Genomic DNA, 21,701 nt, shown 5'->3' on the forward strand with positions numbered 1-21,701 from the left:
TATATATATATATATATATATATATATATATATATATATATATATTTGAAATAAAGCACCTAGATAGATGGATGGGTAGAGAGAAACTGATTTTATATAGAAAGCAGGAGTAATTTGGTCACCAAAAAATTATGAGTTCTTTGTTCCAGGGTGACGTGCAACATGGTGTAGTGGATAGAAAAAAAGCCTCTCATCTAGGAAAACCTAGTGTGCCTCTCTTTGCGCATATTGGCTCTGTGACCTGTGGCAAATCACTTAGTCTTGTAGTGTTCTTGGCAACTCTAAGACTCTAAGTTATAGAGAAGGTGCTGATTGGCATTGATAGTTAATTTCTCATCTGGGAGTTCCCTATACCAAAAAAAAAAAAATCATAGTTTTAATCCCTGTTCTTTACTATTTCCAGAGCAGACGGCTGCCTACACTAGTCATATAGGCAGAATTTATAGAATCTAAAATTGGAAGGAGTCTCAGAGACCTTCTAGTCCGATGGCTTTATCATAAAGATGGGGAAACTGAGGTCCGGGTACCTTAAATGGCTTTCCCAGGATCACACAGAGAATAAGCACCAGAGGCAAGATTTTAATCAAATTCCTCTGACTCCAGACAGGTAGGTAGGTGGAATAATGGACAAAGTATTTGGCCTAAAGTCAGGAAGATATGAGTTCAAATCTAGCTTCAGATACTTCCTGTGTGACCCTGGGCAAGTCACTTTACCCTGTTTGCCTCAGTTTCCTCATCTGTAAAATGAGCTGGAGACAAAAATGGCAAACCACTCCAGTATCTTTGCCAAGAAAATCCTAAAATGGGACATAGAGTCAGACACGACTGAAAAATGACTAAACACCACCACCAGAAACCTCTGACTCAACAGTCACTGAACTACACTGCCTCCAATTATAGCTACTGTATGACAAATTGAGTTGATCCATTCCTCCTGTTTCTGCACTTTGGGTATTCTATTATTTTGAGAAGAAATAGCTAGAACTATGCTGACTCAAGGGTCAGGTGAAAAGGAGTTATGTTAATACAATTAAAGTGCAAGGTCAGCATGTAGGGGTTGAGGTTACTTCTCCTTCCACATGCTGCCTTCTAGGCCACCAAGCCAGTTCCCCCTGCTTTGCTCACCACATAAAGCCACAGTCTTCTGTTATTTTTCCCACTGATCCTTGGCTTAACATCTACTTTAATCAGAATTTACTTGTATAGTAAAAGGAGAGAAAGTAGATACCTCCTCAGAGTGCGAATTAGTCAAGGATTCCACATTATTCCAAAGGTATCCATGGATATAAATTCTAAAATATAGCATCTGGCAATTAATCAGGCAGATTCATTAAAAGCTTTTTTTTCTTTTATTGAACTCGCATGTATATAATATATTAAAGTTGACGAAATACTTTTCTTATGACAGCTCCCTAATGGTAGGCTATGCAAGCTTTATTTTACCCATTTTATTGACAGGGTAAATAAAGCTTAGAGAAGTTAAGCAAATTGACCAGGATTTTATAGCCAGTAAATGCAGGAGCTGGGATTTGTTCCCATGCATATACTCAGACTCTTATCAGCACTCAACACTAGAACACAGTGACTCTCTTACTTTCTGACATCAGTCACCCTCTCCTTTGGTATTTTCCTTCTCTCCTGGATTTAGGGACACCACATGTTCCTGGTTCTCTTTTAACAAACCATCATTAGTCCATTGGTAAAGTTTTTTTCTTCAAAAAAGTATAAATTTGTTACATTTTAGTTTTTATTTGCAAAAAAATACACTCAAAGCAAAAACAAAATATTTAACAATGCACATGATGTAACTGGATCGTTTTGAAAGTCCTTTCTCTTATTAACAACTCTTTGTTTTTAACTTTTGGTATGGTCGGAAAATAATACTACAACTATTTAAAGGGTTGATTTTTTTTAATTCTTGTGGCTACTATGGCTATTTTGAATGAAGTTAATGTTATCACTTTCTTCAAAGTATCATAATAATTTCTAAAGGGAAATAATATTGGAGGTTTATGCAACAAAATTATAGCTCTTATTCTGTCATTGCTTCTCTTCTCCTCTCCTCTTTTCTTCTCCCTTTCTCTTCCCTCCCCCACCCCATCTCACTCCATGTCTTCAGTTCTACTTAAGAGACTATCACCTTTCTTCTAAAGTCTATATAACCAGAGCTCAAAGCCCTACCAGCACCGCATACTCCATGTTTTCTATGTGAAACCTAGTATCTTTCTTTCCAAACTGGTTTGTCCTCTTAGTTGAGTATCTCTGTCAGCGGCATCACCATTCACCTAGTTTCCTTTGTTCAGATCTTGAATCATGAAGGTAATCATGCTTTTCCCCAACTCTCATACAATATTAGTCACCGATGCCTTTCCTTTCTATCATTGGGGGTCTGTTTGCTCCTCTCCAGTGCCATTGTCACCCCTGCCCACAACCCCATTGACTTTCATTACCATAGGTCTGGTCCTACAATAGCCTCCTTGTTGGCCTTCTTCACTGTTTCACTTCTTCAACACATCCTTTACGTTACTGTCAGACTTCCTTTTGTATAGATTTGATTTTATTGCCACTGTGCTCCAAGATTTTAGTTGTTTCTTGTTTTTACTGGAGAAAGTTCAAACTTTTTTACAAGCATCCAAGGCCCCTTACAATTTGGCAGCACTTATATTTATTCCCTTGCCTTCTGTTCTCTTTCTTTTTTTCTTTTAGAGAAAGAATGAAACACTTGTAATTTCTCCATTTGCCTCCCAAGACTATATTTGTACAGTTTGGATTTACCTATATATTCCTACAGCAGTTTAAAAAAATATATTTTTAGGAGGGAAAAGATTAAAATGACACTGGCTTGTGTAGTCTTTGGATACTTAGAAAGGGGAAATATAGGAGAAAGTTCTCAGACTAAATGAGTTTTCCTTTCATCATCAATATAGTTTTTGGATTCTTTGTTCTTTCATATTTTTGAAATATGCTTGCATTTCTCTGACAAGCACTTGGCCCTAGCAGCCATTTGTGTGTTTTGGGTCTCTGTGATCTTTTTCATTTTTTAGGTCAATTTTTCTTCTGCCATTTCACTGGCTATTGTTTTTTATGATTGTTTTCCAAGGTATTTCTTTCTCATTTTATCGCTTCTAAGCTAACTGGTTTAAGACCTCAGCTTTCTGAGACTTGCCTCTTTCTTCTACAGGTTCTAGTGTCATCTGAGTTTCTTCCAAGGAAAGATCTTTCTTCTTTTGAGGGGAGAGGAGAACTCTAGGGCTGCTTCTCTTGCCCAGAGGCACACTTGTCTGGAGCTTTTCATGTGGATATCAGAAGGCAGTGCTGGATATGTATTCTAGTCAATCGACATGATGGGGAAAAGCTTACTTAGACTGAACAATACTCTCTAGCACCCTATCTTTCTAAGTTTATCTTACATTACTCAGTTTCACTTACTTTATATTCCCACTAACCTGAATCCCATTTATCCCTTAAACCTACCCTGGGCCTTCTCACTGCTATACCTTTGCTCAACATGTGGCTACTTTCCTTAACCCTTTTTCCTTCTGGTCAGTTTAATTCCTATTAATATTGTACAGCCCAATTGAAATGCTACTATGAAGGCTTCTTTAGTTAAAGATATGACCTCTTTGGCATTCCATTTTCCAACATAGAAAAAGAGGATGTTGGGTTAGATGACCTTTATGGCCTTTTCCAGAGCTATAATTAAAAAGCAAAACAATACAATACTAAAAACAGAGATAATATGTCAGAATAGGAAGAACCCTTGACCAGGAGGCCTGGTATTGAGTCCTGGCTCTAACACTTTGCTCTCTGTATGACCTTGGGTAAGTCATATAACTTTTTTGAACCTCAGTTTCCTTAGCTATACATTTGATTAAGATATATTATACAACTTTAATTTTTATACAAAGTTGTTATCACTTTATCTACTCAGTCATTAATGATTTTTTTCCCTTGGACATAAGCTTTGTTTGTACCTCAGTTATGTACTTTCTGTTTATTATTTTATGTTATATTATTTGTATATGTACTAGATCATAAGCTCTACAGGGGCAGAATGATCTTTCTAAGCTTTCTATTTCATCATGTACCAAGCACGCCTTGGCACACACAAAAGGTGCTTAGTAAATGTTAGCTGAATTATAAACACCTTTTTCCTTGGAGAGTATTATATGAAGACTGATAAACTCTAAATCTTAAACCTTCCTTGTTCTGAGTGATGCAGACCACTCATTATCCTTTCGTTATATCAGTCGTACCTTGAACATGTTAAAATACAATTGAATATGTTACGATTTTAAAATTATTAATTTTTTAAAATTCCTTCCTTAATAAGTTTTGAGACATATTGCAATCCTTTGAGACAATATTACAGCCTACTTGATTGAATTTGGAAGAGACTCAAATTTCATCAACCTTGCTTGTCTTCTCATAGAGTGGGTTACTTCTCAATGTGACCCATCCCATTCATTTTGTATCGAGGTAGGTCTCTTTTCCAGGAGGCCGTACCTGTGGACTTTGTCTTCACATTCTATAGGTATAACCAATTTGATTAGAAAAACTACAGTATGCTTTAAGATATCTAGTTCAGTTTCTTCATTTTACAAATGATGAGGCTAAGTTATAGAGAGGTGAAGTAATTTGTCTAAATTCACACAGTAAGTAAGGAGCAAGAAGGGATTTAAACCCAAATCTCTGACTCCAAATCTAGTGCTTTTTCTAAACCCTTATACCATTTTTGGATTTTTTAATTAAATAGTTCTTGAAGTACTCTCTTTTCATAAGATTGTTTTGGGTTGGGCTTTTTATTTTTGAGAAGGTCATCATCACTCTGAAGATGAGAATCTATCATTCCAATATTTATCAAATGTTAAAAATTTATTTTTTCCAAACCTTTACAGTGATTATCGTGAGGAAAAAATAAGAAAGCTGACCCCTGGTGAAATGGATGAGATACGACAAATATTGTCAAGGAATCTCTATCAAATACGACAGCGTGTAAGAATTTTGATATATTTACCAAAATATCTCACATCTTTGAATGAAAAAAAATCAATGTAGTTGGGCTCTAACTGGGTATCCTGCCATCACCTCAAATTCATCATGGCCTGTGCTCAGTTCATCAGTATTCCCCTCAGCCAGGCAGTTTTCTCATGTCTCCAGTCTCAGAACTTTGAAGTCATACTTTGCTTTTTTCCTGTATATTTTATTCAGTCTCAAAGTTCCATCAGTTCTCCCTTCAAAACAACTCCCACATCCAACCCTTCTCCTGTGATTCCACTGCCCTTTCCTGCCCTGGTTTGTTGGCAAATATGCCTTAGGCATTTTGATAGCCTCCTATGTCTTTCCATTTACCAGGATCACTTCTTAGGTGTAATCCCTTGGGGAAGTAATTCACTCACTCTAAGTCTCAGTTTCCTCTTCTGTAAAAATGAGTTTAATTATACATGTAATACCTGCCGTCATAGGGTAGTGAGGATCAATATGTGTGTATGTGAACATATATGTAAATATATGTATGTATGAACATATATACACATATGTATATTGTGTATGTATATATGTATATCTCACGTTTTAAACCCTAAAATCAATTAACAAGCATTTATTAAGTATATTCAATAAAGAAAAAAGGGATGGTAAATAGTAGGCTTCCCTGTCTTCTCAGGCCAGAGCATACCCCAAAGACCACCACTGAGCTTGAGCCCTGGCAACTTCCAAGTAGCATGGCTCAACTCTTAAAAAACTCAGTGCTTTTGTATAACATAGTAAAACTCTATATGGGTTCATGGCCACTTCCCTACTCTTTTCTACAACATGACTTTGGGCAAACCAAAGCAAACAGGGACCTGTTATTTACCACCATCACCACTCCTACCCACCCACCCCGCCATTACACTGTCCTAGACATCAGTGATACAAATACAAAAGTGAGGCATTCTGATGCACGAGATTGTAAAGAATGATATAAATATCAGCTACACTTATTATTATTGATGTTTTTACTTTTATTATTATCACCTCTAATGAAGCTGTCAGACAAATATTTCTGAATTCCACTTTCTTCATGTCACCCTGTTGTTAAAAATCTACAATGGTTGTCTATATGAAGTCTACAATTCCTTTGCCTGGCTTTTTAGGGCTCCCTGCAATCTGTTCCTACGTTATCACTTAATTCTGTTTAATTAAAGTAACATTTACTTATTCATTGGCTCTTACAATGTGAAAAAAATATTATGTTAGGCATTAGGGTTACAAGGAAAAAATGACACAGTCTTTGATTTAAAAGAGTTTACAAATCGAAAGAAAGGAAAATATACATACATAGAAAACAATCAGTAGACATTTGTTAAGCACTTGCTATGTGCCAGGCACTATGTTGAATGTTGGGAATAAAAAAAAAGCAAAAGATAGTTCCTGCTCAATAAGTATATAGGAGTAGAGTGGTGTGAGCCCACCACACTCATCATGTCCACTTATGCTTCGATGCATCTTCTCGCTCTCTCTCCCATGGCACAGTAGAAAGAATACTGAATTTGGAGTCAGAGAAACTGAGGTCAAATCCTGGCTCTTATACTTATTACCTGTGTGACTCAGGGCAAGTCAGTTAGGTTAGCCTCTCCTGGCCTCAGTTTCTTCAACTGTAAAATTAGGGACCAGATGGTCTCAAAGATCCCTTCCAATTCAAAATCAATGATCCTGTTAGATCCTTTATATCTGAAGAAATGAAAATCATCAGTCATCTTAATTCATTTTAGGAAACTCCTGTCTTTATATAGTTCTAACAGCTTTTAATTATGAGCATTTTACATATGTTGAATGTTTTTTAAAAGCCCCATTTTAGCACCCTTTTGATTTTTTCATTCTAATTGGAGGTAGTTGTGATAGGAATTTATTTTATAGAAGTTGACAACAGGCCCTGAAATAGCTGAGTAGGGGATTTGATCAAAAGACCATGGCACCCCCCTGTGGCTAAAATGGTACAGGTTTTTTTTTTTACTGTCTATCATATATTCAAATATGCATTTGAGTTTCTGGAAATAAAAATATTTTTCCTGCCTCAATCTATATAACATATACTCTCCATTGTTTCTTGAATAGAATGTGTTTACCTAAGGTAGGAAGATTTGTCTTTATTCAACCAGTTTCTCCTTTCATTTGCAAAAGTAATTAGTTCATCAAAAAGAAGACCAACTTATAAAAAAATTAACTATAAATATGCATGGATATTTTAAAAATATCCTTTGTTTCATTAAGACTTCAAATGTTCAATGGACTTTAAAAGCCGTAGATATATGTGATGTAATTTTAACTTTTTTCAGGACTAATCAGTCACAATTTTGTTAAAGATCCCTGATTTGTTTCCCTTTCAGACTCTGTCCTATAATAGACACAACCTGACCACAGATACAAGTGAAAGGCAAGCCAAAGAGATTTTGATCCGACGTCGGCATAGCTTGAGAGAAAGCATAAGGAAAGACAACAGCTTGAACTGGGATAGACGGGTAACTTAACTTGTATCTTTCTAGCTAATCCTGAAATCATCTGAGCCCAGAACTTTAAAGAAAGCTTTGGCTGGCGGTGACTGAAAAACAAACTCTCATTGTATATTATAAACTTTGCTAATTCATGAGCATAATAAGACTTGGGCAACTTTCACCTTTAGTTTTTTCATGTATTTCTGACAAGGAAAGCCTCTTTAAAATTAAGGGAATTACTTAGTTATCATTTTATCTGATTGTTTATAATGTCCTATGTGAAGCTAGACAGTAGAGTGGTTGTGAACATAATCTTTTTTTTTAAATGAGAAGAAACTTATTTCCCAACATGACTAATATGGAAATACATTTTACATGATTGCACATATATAACCTGTATCAAATTATTTATCCTCTTAGAGAGGGGTAAGGTGAGGAGGGAGGGAGGAAATTTGTAACAGTTTTTTTTTTGAAACCAATGTTAAAATTTGTCATTACATGTAATTGGAAAAAATAAAATACTATGTAAAAATTATAATGGAATCAACATATGCAAATAGGAACCAGTAAAATAGGTATTCAAAGTTCAATGATGAATAAAAACATTTTTTTTAAAAATTAAAATAAAAAATTGCAGTTGTATTCATAATAAGATATATGAGAAATTCTTTTGAAGTTAAAAGTATAGCCCAGTGGATCTAATCAAAATAAATACATTCTGGAATTCCGGAACAATTACTAAAAATGTAAAAGAAACTAACGGTTTTGGTATTTGCAATCTGAATTATTTTGCTACAGTAATGCTCTGATTGTCGACAACTCTCTTAAGACTTTTAAGTTGCAGAACAGTTCTTGATCGGCATTAGTAGATGGAGTTTTCTCACTGGGAATTACTAACAATGATGAAATCATAGTTCCAAAACAAAACAACAATAACAAAAACATTATACCATCACTCTCATGAAACCATCAAAGCTGAGCTTTTATAGAGCTAAAGCATTTCTTTTTTTTTAACTTTCCTTCCAGTTGTACACACTTTTTTTTAACATTCATTTTTAAATTTTGAGTTCCAATTTCTCTCCCTCTTCCTCCCACCTCCCACTGGGAAGGCAAGCAATATGATACCTATTATACATTTTATATACATTCTTAAAAAACAACAATTGTATTTGTAATTTTTGTTTATCAAATTCTTTAGTTGCTTTTCTTTAAGAAAATGTAGGGCATTTACTGCTTATACAAATGTGCACAGATACATACATGTACAGATAATTTTTTATTATCTCATGATTTCACAACTTTTTAGTGCTAATCTCCATTTTATCTTGGGTGATGATCAAATATTTCAAATACAATTATTCTTGTAATATTAAAGAAACATGTGGTTTTAGGTTTAAGAACTATAACTTGAATTTTGAACACTGATTCAACTTTTAGAGTGGAATTATACATTCTTAAGCTCTGAAAAATGCAATTATATACAAAATAAGGTGGGGTTTTTAATGTTTTTTTTCAAATATATATGCAGGCATCTACTTCAACATCCCGTTATTTGTCACTACCTAAGAACACTAAACTTCCAGAGATGTTAAAAAGGAGGCACAATGCATCTAATGCAGGTAATGAATACATACAGAAATTAATTCAGTTACTATTATCATTAAGAGAGAAACACCCAAAATTGTCATTTTTCAGTAAGGTTCACAGGATGATGGAATTCTGGAATTGGAAGGGATATCAGTGGCCATTTAATTTATTCCATACCTGGGGAGGGGGGGAAGTTTTCTCCTCTTTAGTTTGATTCAACAGGTATTTATTAAGCTCCTACTTTGTCACTGTAGATGCTGGAGATACAGAAAAATGAACAAATAAATAAATCCTGCCCTTAAGGTCTTGTATTCTGCTGGGAGAGATACATCTGTACCCAGATAAAGAAATCCAAATATATACAGGTATATGTAAAGTAAATTCAAGAGTCAGGAAGACCTTATACCCAGGAACATCTAGAAAAGGTCTAATATCTCCCAGCTTCTTGTCTTTATACAGTTTGCCTCTATGCTTGGAATGTGCCCATGCCCTAGTTGTCATCAAGGCTTGAGGTTCTACAAAGTAACTGATAATTGGTCATCCAAACTTTGTTTGAAGGCTTCCCAAGAGAAGGAATCCCACTACCTCCAGAGGCATTCTGGATAGTTCTAATTGTTAGAAAGTTCGTTTATGTTTTCTTCTTACATCAAGTCTGCCTATTGGTTCATAAATTAAACATTTCATAAATTCACAATTACTGCTATATATTAATATGATTATCACAATACAGTCTACAAATGATTAACTAAGTTAATCTCCACAAAGATCCCATTAATAAGATGGTGGAAAACACTACTTTCTTTTAGTTAATGAAAATCTAATGAATGTGTAAAATTTGCAAAAGTGTAAATATTTATCATCTTAACAATTATTCTGATAAACTAGCATAGTTTTAAGGAAGCCAATGGTGTATCTTACAACCTGGGATATTTGTTCAATATGAACCAATAGGTTTCTCTCACTTTGTAGATGGATGATATTGCGAATAGATGCAGCTCACCCAAAGACAACCCTTCCTGCTCCAAAGAAGTGGGACAGGATCCCCACGCTGTTGAAAAGTGGAGAGGGATGGTAAACCACTCCCTTTGTTTATCTGAAGACTAGAAATACTAAGAGAGACGATCAAGGAAAGAAATCCAGTTACAGGAATCAGGAAAATAACAATAGTCAGCATTCATATAGCACTCTGAGGTTATGCATGTACTGTCTCATTTGATCCTTGCAATAACTCTGTGAGGCAGGTGGTATCCCCATTTTAAAGATGCCTTCCCTCTCTTGATTATCACCAGTTTATCTTGTATGTATCTTATTTGTACATAATTGTTTGCATGTTCTCCTCCTCATTAGACTGTGAGCTCCTTGAGAGAAGATTTTCTTTTTTTGGCTTTAAAAAAAAATTCTTAGCCTTAATACAATGCCTGGTGCATATTGGCAAATTTTGAATGATGAGGATACTGAATTGCTTGAGATCATACAAGGACCTGAGGCAAGAGAAGTCAGGTTTTCCTGACTCCAAATATAGTGAATTATCCTCTATGCCACCATCCAGGAAAATGGACAAATCAATGCTATGAAAGTCTGAGATATAGAGGCCACCATCTAGTGGCTGTTTGGAACTTTACAGTCTCTCTTTGTATTTCCCAAAGAATTCTCCCCATACCTTCAGTTTAAGAAAAATTGATCATATCATCCTATTAATTTTGCAAGTGAAAATAATTATGAGATATGTTATTCCCTGTAGAAATCTTGACATGTAGCTATAGATGGTGACTTGCTATCTCTATAGTGATTGTATTTATAATTCTCTTTTATCCACATTTCTTTACCATTGTTCGTGATAAGTCTATTGGCACTTGTTCTTTTATCTCCCAAGATGCCCCCAAATCAAATTCTGAGATCCATTTTATTGTTGGTTAGTTTGTGTATGTGCAAACAAACACATACATATGTATTTGCATGTATATTTTTATGCACATGCAAACTATCCAGCAAAAAAGTTGATATTAGAATTTGAGTTTGGGGCTTCTTGGGGGACAGGATACAAATGCACATGCTTGCACATACATACACACAATACACATACATGCGTGCATATGTGCATATCTGTACATGTGTGTCTGTATAGGTGGATATGCATACACACATGTGCATGTGTGTGCCTAGATAGACATTTGCTCACCATACATGCGTGCTTACACACGTATGTATATAAACAGCTGCAGATATGCGGTGTATGTATACAGACACACACACGTGTGTGTATGAATCTCCTGAGACTTAGTATCCCTATTTGACCTGTATAGGCAAGCAGATAAAACCACATGAACTTAAGAATGTCAAGTAAGTAGGTGGTGCAGCAGACTGAACCTGAAAAACCCTAATTCAAATCCTTCTCCAAACTCTTACTAGTTGTGTGACCCTGGACAAATCATATAAATTCTCTCAGCCTCAGTTTCCTCATATGAAAAATAGGGATAATAATAGAACCTGCCTCATGGGGTTCTTATGAGGATCAAATAATGTCATACATATAAAGCATTTTGCACCTTAAAGTTCTATATAAATGCTAGCTATTGTGAAAGTCCAGGGATCAGTAAGACTCTTGTGCCATGGTATGCCGATCAAGTTCTTTGTGAGTCTTGCATCCAAGGCTGACTTTCCTTCCTTTGCTCCCATGATAGATGGCAATAGCAGCGACTCTGATCCAGATACTGGGACCACGGTGCTCAATTTGCAACCAAGGGCAAGGCGATTTTTAATGGACCAGCATCAGAAGGCCCATCAGCAATACCGCATGGAATGGAGAAATGAAGTGCATGGAGATGCCAGCAGAGGGCAGCCCTCCATCACCTCAGCTCCCCCCAGCTCAGCAGTCCCAGCACAGACAGCAGGTGTGCTCCGGCAGCCTTTGCTCTCTAAAGCCAAATTTGGCACTGTGAAAGAAGGTTTGACTGAAGGCAAAAGACCAGTGCCTCCCCCCAGGCTAGTCAGGCGGGCCTCAGAGCCTGGAAACCAGAAACACAGATATGGAAGTGATAAACCTTAGTGGAAACAGCCAAAACAGGACTGTGGTAACTCGCCTAACACATCTGTAGCTTATTATCCTGAAATCTGACAAAACAATTGAATCCATTTTAAACTCACTACGGATCTAAATATTTTCTGTGCGAGGCAGGGCCAAGCCGTCGATTTAATGGGATGAAATGAAAAGCCCAGCAGGAGGAAAACAAACAAAGCAAAGAAAAAAAAAACATAAAGCATCTTTTATGATTAGCTTCTAGCAATTGCATTCTTTCCAAGCTTGAAAAAATAAAAGTGTGCCTTTAATGGTTCTGGAATTGAATAACAGAACTAAAATATTTTTAGCAAACACCATTGATGGTGAAAACGCATATATCTTTGCCTCATTTGAGCTTTTATTTATTTAATTTTCTTTTTATCTATAACCCATGTCAAAATGAATAGCACCCCTAATTTTAAAAAAATACATAGAACATTTTTCTTGAAAAATCAAGCAGAACAATATGGGGCTGTTTTTGAAGGATGACAAGTCTGTCAGCAGAGGTTGGGGGAGTTTCCCATACTGCAATGGGGCAACAAAGTATTTTTCAGAACAGAGTGTTCAACTGCAGCATCCACATCTCAATCAGGAAAATCATTGGATAAGCTATATGGACAAAGTGCCCTGGCTGTCATGAGGTGGCCTTAGGACCATGTGACCCCACCCCCGCATATTAATGAGAAGCAACTATTTTTCAGTTTGTTCGTCTCTATCCTGTGTTTGGCTGTGATGTGAAAATTGAATCTCCACTTCTTGTTTACCTGGTGCAAACGGACTTACTGGGCAGTATAGGCGAGAATTGGCACATGGTGGGTTGCAGACTTACCTGACTATGAAGTTCCATCCACACCACTTCTAAGCAGTGTGGGGGGATGATAGGGCATCTCAGAGTCCCATGTGTTTACATTGTATCGGTTGATAACTTATGCTGTGCAATATTAGGGGGGGATGCAGGCAGTCCTGGATCCGTGCCTACCCACTATCACCACTTCAGGTAGAATTTCCCTTTCAGGGACTTTAGGACAATGAATCCAGGTCATTACCTTCAAGATGAGAAGGATGACAGGCGGTAGGTATACTATGCTCCAAAATTTTATAACAATGAGAATCATTGTTACTTGTAGATTTTTTTTTTTTACCCAGGAGACATTTTCACATGAGAATTCAAAATAATCTGCTCTACTTAACTTTAAAACCAAACAAAAACAAAAACTACTAGCTTAGAGATGGTTACATCTAAAGCAAATACATTTATAATTCAACATTTTCCCATCTAAATTGAATCCTAGATGTATGAGTAATCTAAGGTGTTGCATAAATTTCAGTATCTGTGAAATTTAAATATATCTAATTGCTATTTGATTCATTATTCCCTGTCTTGGCCTTTGTCTTGGCCTTTCCTTTTTGCTAAATAATACATTCTCTTTTAAAACTTGATTGGTATTAAGATTTAGACTAATTATGTCCACATGTAAGATTGAAATTCTGACAAGACTCCCCAGATTTCACAAAGGTAAATACTTGAAAGGGCTACAAAGACCTGACTTGTGTTATTGAAAAAAAAGATGTGAAATGGGTATGGTTTAATTGAGTAATTAGAAGGTTCAAGCAGAGATTTTCATCTTTAATTTGCTTATGGAAGCCTTCGTTGCTTCTCATGCCCTTGATCCTGAACCTCTTGGGTATAGGCCTGGAGGTAATGAGACCATCCCAGAACAAACACATCTGTCAGGACCACACTTTGTTTTCAGAACCTCTAGAGATACTTAGTAGATACTCAGGTTATATGAAGAAGAAAAAAACAGTTTTTAAACTGCTTAGACTTTGGGCTTAGTGCCAAAAACAAAAACTAAAAAAAAATCTACCAAAAACCAACATGAATAAGAAAATCCCACCAGAACTTTAAACATAGAATAGCTATTTATAGTTTTCTTTTATTTTTTTTTTGTAAAAAGAAAAAATAGATGTGGTTTATAGATTTTCGATGAAGGCACATAATTGAGTTTAAGAGATAGGTAATATGTTTTTAACGAAGCCAGGAATAAGTTATGGTTTTCAGATTTGTATAGATGAAGCCATAATTTAAAATATATAGAAAAAGGAGAAAGGAAAAATGACTTTATTATTTTCCCATGTTTTTTGACTTCACAATTTTCAGCTAAGATTACAAGGAGGGAACAGGGAAGTCTTTATAACTCATTTGTTACTTCTTAAGCAAATAGACAAAAAAATCAACTTTTACTTAAGAATATTCATATTATAAACTTGCATGTCATTTGTAAATTTATTTTTACAAAGAAAGGACAAGTGTCAGGTGTCTTAATCTGTAATTTGAAAAAAAAATCAGTGCCTTGCACATAGTAAATATCTATTTAATTGAATTAAATTAATATTACTTATTAATATTACTTTTTCCCCCTTTGAAACAAAGCTATTAAGAGGGAATTATCTAAGCTTGCCTCTTTTTTCCTATCATCAGGTATTGTGATAGCAATCATTATATTTTGTGATCATATGGGAATTCTAGGTAATGTAGAAGGCAAAGAATCTTACTACAATGCCTACCTTTAAACAACTATTATTATAACAGAATATCTGCATAACGAAAAGATTGCCAGATCTCAGCTAATGGCTCATATATTTCAAGCATTATTTAACAACAAAATTTTAGTACAACAACGTCAACAAAATTTGACTATTCTTTGGAGGTTGTTCTAATAGAAGTTAACTTGTATTGAATACAGGCCTTTCTTCTCATATCATGCAGAGGGCTCATTCTGAGGTATTTTCTGAATGAAAACAGGTATAAATTAGGTTTTCGGTTTTTTTGGGACAATTCATTCAAAGATGCCACATTGAGATGGCTTTCTTTAGATCTTGCAGATTTGTGTATTTTGTATATTGGTCAGCCTTTGGTGAAAGCGGGATTCCACCCAGCTGTCTGGGATGACTTTTTTAGCTTAGATTATGCTTTGCAATGAGATTGGATAATAGTATCTGGGTGAGGGTGGGGTATTGTTAATTTATATTTTAAAAATCTTGAATAAAATGTATAGAATCATATTAATTTATTAAATACTTAAGCACATTTTGCATTTGTTGCACTACCCAAGTTATGTTTATATTGAAATTGGCATTTCAATAGCAAATGTAAAAATCACAATGTTTTTGTTGATTGGAAAATTAAGTTTGTCTATATTCTGTAAGGAATTATTAAAAAGTTTTCTTTATTCAATAAGTGGAAATGCAAGTTGACATTGTCAGCCAAGGTTTGGATGGAATTAGCATGACCTCTACCTATCATTATAAGCAAGAATGAATCACAGATTATACCAGATTTCCTATCCTGTTTGTTTGTTTTATTCCTATAATATGTTGTTGGGTTTTTTTTCTCTCCTAACTCAGTTTCTAACCTCTTATTAGTCTTCATCTCATTACCAAGGAAAGCTGGATATTCACTGGGATGTTAAATAGTTCACTTTGCTTAGTATTGAACCTTAGTTTCCAAATTACTTCAGACTTTGTCTGCAAGATATCTGGGCAATTTATTCATTCAAACTGATTATTTAACATTATGGAATTAAACGTCCATAAGGTTTATTGATTTGTTAATTAGTTGTTTGAGATCATTTATTTTCCTTCTTTCACTCCTAGGAGTTTTGCTTTTTTTTTAAATCAGAAGAATTCTGTATTACATAACTATGTATATATAACAAATTATAGGTCAACATTCTTATTTTGATGGTGAATGAATTGGGTATTCGGGTTACCAGATTGTTACCATACCTATCTGAAAGGAAGCATAGCATAATGGATAGAAAATGGAACCCAGACTTAAACTAGGTTCAAATCTTTGCCTCTGAGACATACTGGTGATGTGACCACTTAATAATTTCTCCTTGGCCCAGGAAACTCTTAAGACTATAAATTAAAGTTGCTAATAGGCATTTTTTGGGCAGCTAAGTGACTCTTTGGAAAGAGTGCTGGGCCTGAAGTCAGGAACAGTAATCTTTATGAGCTCAAATCTGGCCTCAGACACTTACCAGCTATGTGACCCTGGGCAAGTCATTTAACCTTGTTTGCCTTGGTTCCTCTTCTGTAAAATGAGCTAGAGAAGGAAATGGCAAACTACTTCATAATCTTGCCAAGAAAACCTCAAATGGGATCACGAAGAATTGGATGTAACTTCAAGAACTGAACAACAACAATTATACATTATATGTAGGGAGTTTCCATACCTGGAGTTCCTTGCACTAATGAAATCACAGGTCTTGGCCAAAATAACAAAAAAAAGACCATATCTAACACACAAGCTCAATTTTCAAACAAGTAGATCACAATAAAATGTATTTTGCATAAAACTATACAAATTGTAATTTCATCTTTTCTTGATCATTCAGAAGATAATTCAGGATCTTACCTGGCTTGTGTTCCTTTTTATGAATATAAGTTATCATCATTCTGTAGATAATATGGACATTCTGAATAATTGATTTTTTTATAATTGATAGAAACTTCAATAGACTAGCTCTTGTTTCACTGATTTTTTTCATGGATTTTTCATTTCTGCAGTAAAATATTCTAAATGTTAAATTTAATTGTACCAAATTCCGGGCACAATGAAGTAATGACTGTAATTGTTACTGATTTCTCATTTTGACAAGACATTTACATATAATAAACCCACACTACAGGATTCAGTAGTTTGAATTCATGAATTCATGAAGTCCGAAGAATTTTTTTAAATGATAGAACTTTGAAGTACATAAAGTCATTCAAATTGGAACAATAAAATATTGTCAGAGTAGAGTGTTAGAGTGTCTATTTTAATGAATAAAATATTTCTAATTAATACATCAATTATTTATATCTAAATGAATACTTATATATTCAGAGATAGTTTGTACTACAAGGTAGTTTTGATATTTTACCTAAAATTGTGTTTACATTATCATTTGACTTTAAATATGTCTTTTCCCTCTACCAAAAGTCATTTTGGTCTGTATCTTATTTTAATGTGGGTATTTAATTTTTTTTAATAGCAGGATTCAAATCATTGAGATGGTAGTATACACTAGATTGATAAATAGAGTAGAATAATTGGGGTTTTGCTCAGATTCCAAAAGTTAGAGGACATTAATTATACTCTTTCAACTAAGGCAGGAGTGGGGAACCTGTGGCCTCGAAGCTACATATGGACCACTAGGTCCTGGAGTGTGTTTCTTTGACTGAGTTCCAGTTTTACAGAACAAATCTTTTTATTAAGGGGATTTGTTTTGTGAGGTTTGGATTCAGTCAAAGGACTGGACTTGAGGACCTAGAGGCCACATGGGGTCTTGAGGCCACAGGTTCCCCACCCCTGAGCTAAGAAAGCTTTGTAAGATAATAGCAAGAATAATTAGTTGAAATAAGAAGGTACCAAATGAGCTACTGTTCCTTCCGGCAGCTTGTTCTCTTCCCTGGACAAGATGTTCCTCACCCTTTCGTGCTAGTGGCCTCCCAAGCTGTGGCCTCACAGTGTTTTGACATCTCTCTGTCTCTTTATCTCTGTCTCTTATCTCTCTCTTTTCTTCCTCCCCCTCCTGCCACCAGTAGACATTTATAGCATATTGTTCAAGGACTCTCCTCTAGATTTCCCCATAAATTGAGGACATGTTTCCTGCTGTTTGTCCTCGGTGCTAGAATTGATATGCTTTTATGGTTTATATTTATGGTTCTGTGGCATACAGGCATTTCTCTACATACTGCATAAAATGACTATCCCATAATGGTTACCTCAGTTGGGTGACCTGGGAGGTTCTGACCGTCATTGGGATTCCTCCCTGAGCCCAATGACACCCTACCTCCCCTGTCTTTCCCCAGCTAATACCCCTGTTACAGGACTATTGCACAGCAGTTCAAAGGGACTTAAGGACCATTTTGTCCAACCCCTTTATTTTAAAGATGAAATTAAGATCCAATGAGGTTGAATGACTAAGATCCCACAGGTAGTTAATTTAGATGGGAGCTGAACTTCAGTATCCAGCATCCCAGATTCTGGTCTTGCCAGTTTGGCCCCAGGGCTTGTTAAAAGTGGAAAGAAGGGAGGGTAAAACCTCTAAGGCTTTCTTCCTTATTACCCCCTTCCACTTTAACTCCTTTACCTCCTCAGTGATTTTCCAACCCTCTCTTCATTCCAGAGTTCCAAGACTCTTTTTAATAAGGTTCTCAAGTCTGCCTGAGTTGATTGTCCCTTTGAAAAAAGGGAAATCTTATCTGATTGCTTTGTGTAACCAAAGACTCCTTTAGCACTTTAGTGAAACTTTTCCCAGAGAATTGGGGAAGTGGGGAAGAGATAAACATTGGAAACCCTTTAATAGCATGTTTCCCATTGTTACTAGCAATAAACACCTTGAGCAAACCTCCAGAATCATGTGTTCATGTTTCAGGGACAGGATAGTAGTAAAGAAACTGAGATTATCTATTCCAAGGAAGTACAAGAAGGAATGCAAAACACTGGTTAAAGCAATAGGCAGCTGTAATTTAAAGGCAAGTAAAATGTCCAGTCCTTGAGTTCAATGAGAAGAAAAAAAAATAGAGATCCTTACACATCCAACCTGGGACCAAAAAGTGTTTCTGAGGGTTACACCCTATAGCTCCTAACTCCTGAACTCCGAGATGCCTTATCCCATCCCTATACCTCCCCATTGCCATGTTCACACAGAAACTTCATCTCTACTCATCAAGCTCCCTCTCAGCCACAAAACCATAGAAAAACAGAAATCCAAAGTTGCAAGAGACCCCAGAAACCAGCTAGTCTCACCTAGTTCCAAAAGAGATCCCTGCTATATACTCAAATGGTCACTTCTGAAGAACCTCCAAGGAGGGGAAACAAACCACTAGAGACTTTCCATTCTACTTTGAGATGGCTCTAATTGTTAGGGAGGGAGTTCCTCCTAAGAACAAGCATATATTGGCTTCTTTGCCAACCACTACCCATTGACACTACTATTGCAACTACATCCCTAGCTCTGCCTGCTTGGGCCAGACAGAACAAATAATAATCCCTCTTCCATGACAGCCCTTCACATACTTGAAGACAAGTATGAATGTCCCTCCCAACTCTTCTTTTTTCTTGGCCAAATATGTTAATTTCCTTCAGATCCTTCATCATCCTGACTGCCCTTTCCTGGACACTGTACAGATTTTCAGTGTCCTTTTTAAGCTGCCACAGCCCAAACTGATAACAGTACTCGAGGTCTGAGTACGGTAGAGTACAGTTCCTGGAAACTAGCTATGCCTCAGGGATGAAAACTTCTGCCTCAAGTTGTAGGACCTGCATCTATAGCATGGAGGTGATAGAATACTTTTCTTGCTCCTTGACAGGCAGGGAGAGTATAAGGAAGAAGTGTCTTAACTTCCACTGTAACAGTCAGGGGAGATATATTCCTGACCTTCAAATTTAGAATTCTTAATTCAGTTGTAGAAGCATTATCACACATGATAGCTGTGGCATAGTGAAAACAATGCCCTAATCTATGAAGCTAGAGACCTGGGTTCTAGCTCTGTATGCCTTTGACTTGGCAAGTTATCTTGGGCACTCACCTTCCTTTTTCTAGGCCTCAGTTTCCTTATCTCTAAAATGGGAATGAATTGGATAACCTCTAAAGTTTCATCTAGCTGCAAATGGCTATCTATTGTTATTTGTTATCCCTTCTAGATCTAAATGCAATGATCATATATAACACAAACCCTATGATCTCATACATCTTGAGTTCCCTGGGGGTCAAATGAGCTTTTGTGAGCTACTCTGGAAACCTAATCACCATATACCATTGTTTCTGTGAGAGCCTGTAGTCTGCATTACAAGAAATCAATTTTTAAACACAAACTCAGTAGACTTTGAGGGCTTCCTTTATTTCTTTTCATAAAATAATTCACCAGTTTCTTTTAATATTAGACATCTAATTAAAGTCTTTCACTTAACTCAAAAAATTAAATCTTAAGATATAGTGAACAAATTATGTATAATTATACATATATATGTACATATATATGTATATTTATATATATATATATATAAATCTCTCCTGTGCAGGTCATTCTTGAACATTGCTAAAGTGGATACTCATCCCAAAAAGATAGGAAAATGATATTGGCTTAATTTTAGTGATGAATTGACCAACAACTTAGAATTGCTTACGGTGTCACAACAGGATCTTGTTAGAGGTCATATTAAAAACAAAAATGATAAAATTCAAGACCTGTGCAATATCTGTATTATATGTTGTAGAAAGTTGAAAACGGCACAGATAACACATGCATGCATGTACACAAACACCCAACATAGTCCAAGATCTCAAGTCAGAAATAGATGTATTCATTGCACTAGTCATTAGGATTTTTATTACAATTTGTATCTTACTAAGAAAATTCAGAATTGTCATAGCACAGGCTATCATACCAAAAAAGGGGGCTGAGACACTGAGTTCCAAAGGTCATGACTTAATTAAGCCTCTATGAGACCTATTCATTAAGAAGGGAGTTGAGATTTTTTTGAGAAAGATGTGGTCTAAGGCGAGACAGAGCCAAGATGACAAAGTAAAAGCAGGGATTTCCTTGAGCTCTCCTCCAAATCTCTCTAGATACCTATAAAAATGATGCTAAGTAAACAGAAGAACCCACAAAATGACAGAGTAAAAACAAATTGCTAGCCCAAGACAACCTGGAAGATAGACAGGAAAGGTCTGTTGCACCAGTCTGAGAGAAAAACTCAGTCCAGAATGGGCCACACTGGCACAAATTGGCCAGAATAGGCCTCAAGGGACTGAATCACTGGCAGCTATGGTGGTTTCCAGACTTCTCAACCCACCAACACCAAAGACAACCCAGAAGGTCAGTAAGAAACATCTGTTGGACCTTGGTGAGAGAGATGAATGGTCCATCGCCAGCCCCAAGGTGGGAGTATTGGTGGCCAGGTGGCTCAGCGAGTAAGAGCACCGGCTCCAGTGTTGGGATGACCTGGGATCGATTCCGGGCTCAGATACTTACTACCACACACAGAAATAATTGGCCGTGTAACCTTGTACAAGTTACTTAACCCCAATTGCTTAGGGGCTGCCAGGTGGCTCAGCAAGTTACTTAACCCCAATTGCTTAAAAAAAAATTTAAAAAATAAATAGATTAACTCAAATGGTAAATGTGATCCAAAAAGCCAATGAGGAGAAGAATGCCTTAAAAAGCAGAATTGGCTAAATGGAAAAGGATGTCCAAAAACTCACTGAAGAAAATAATTCCTTCAAAAGTAGAATGGAGCACATGGAAACTAATGACTTCATGAGAAATCAAGAAACTATAAAAGAAACCAAAATTTAAAAAAATAGAAGACAATGTGAAATATCTCATCAGAAAAAGAAATGACCTGGAAAACTGACCCAGGAGGGAGAATTTAAAAATTATTGTACTACCTGAAAGCTGTGATCAAAGAAAGAGCCCAGAAGAAATTAACAAGGTGTGATAGTAATGGAATATAAAGATTCCCCTGTATTGGCTTGGTTTTCAAATTGATTGTGTTAAAACCCAGAGCTTGTTAATCCCAC

The 21,701-nt window shown here is 36.0% G+C and overlaps 1 protein-coding gene across 6 annotated transcripts in view; it reads left to right on the plus strand.

Annotated features, from left to right (window-relative positions):
• The window catches only part of SLC9A2 (solute carrier family 9 member A2), a 221,658-nt gene extending 204,728 nt beyond the window's left edge, over window positions 1-16,930 (plus strand). For all 6 annotated transcript variants that reach the window (XM_069094923.1, XM_069094918.1, XM_069094919.1 and 3 more), the window contains 4 exons: window positions 4,899-4,995; window positions 7,371-7,502; window positions 9,004-9,094; window positions 11,744-16,930. In XM_069094923.1, coding sequence (XP_068951024.1) covers window positions 4,899-4,995; window positions 7,371-7,502; window positions 9,004-9,094; window positions 11,744-12,108 — 685 coding nt within the window. In that variant the 3' untranslated portion in view covers window positions 12,109-16,930. The remainder of the gene's footprint in view (window positions 1-4,898; window positions 4,996-7,370; window positions 7,503-9,003; window positions 9,095-11,743) is intronic.
• The last annotated feature ends 4,771 nt before the right edge of the window (window positions 16,931-21,701 follow it).

Source organism: Petaurus breviceps, unplaced genomic scaffold (assembly GCF_028583685.1).
Source record: "Petaurus breviceps papuanus isolate PSGF00001 unplaced genomic scaffold, PetGlider_PUasm1.0 223, whole genome shotgun sequence".
Lineage (NCBI taxonomy): Eukaryota > Metazoa > Chordata > Mammalia > Diprotodontia > Petauridae > Petaurus > Petaurus breviceps.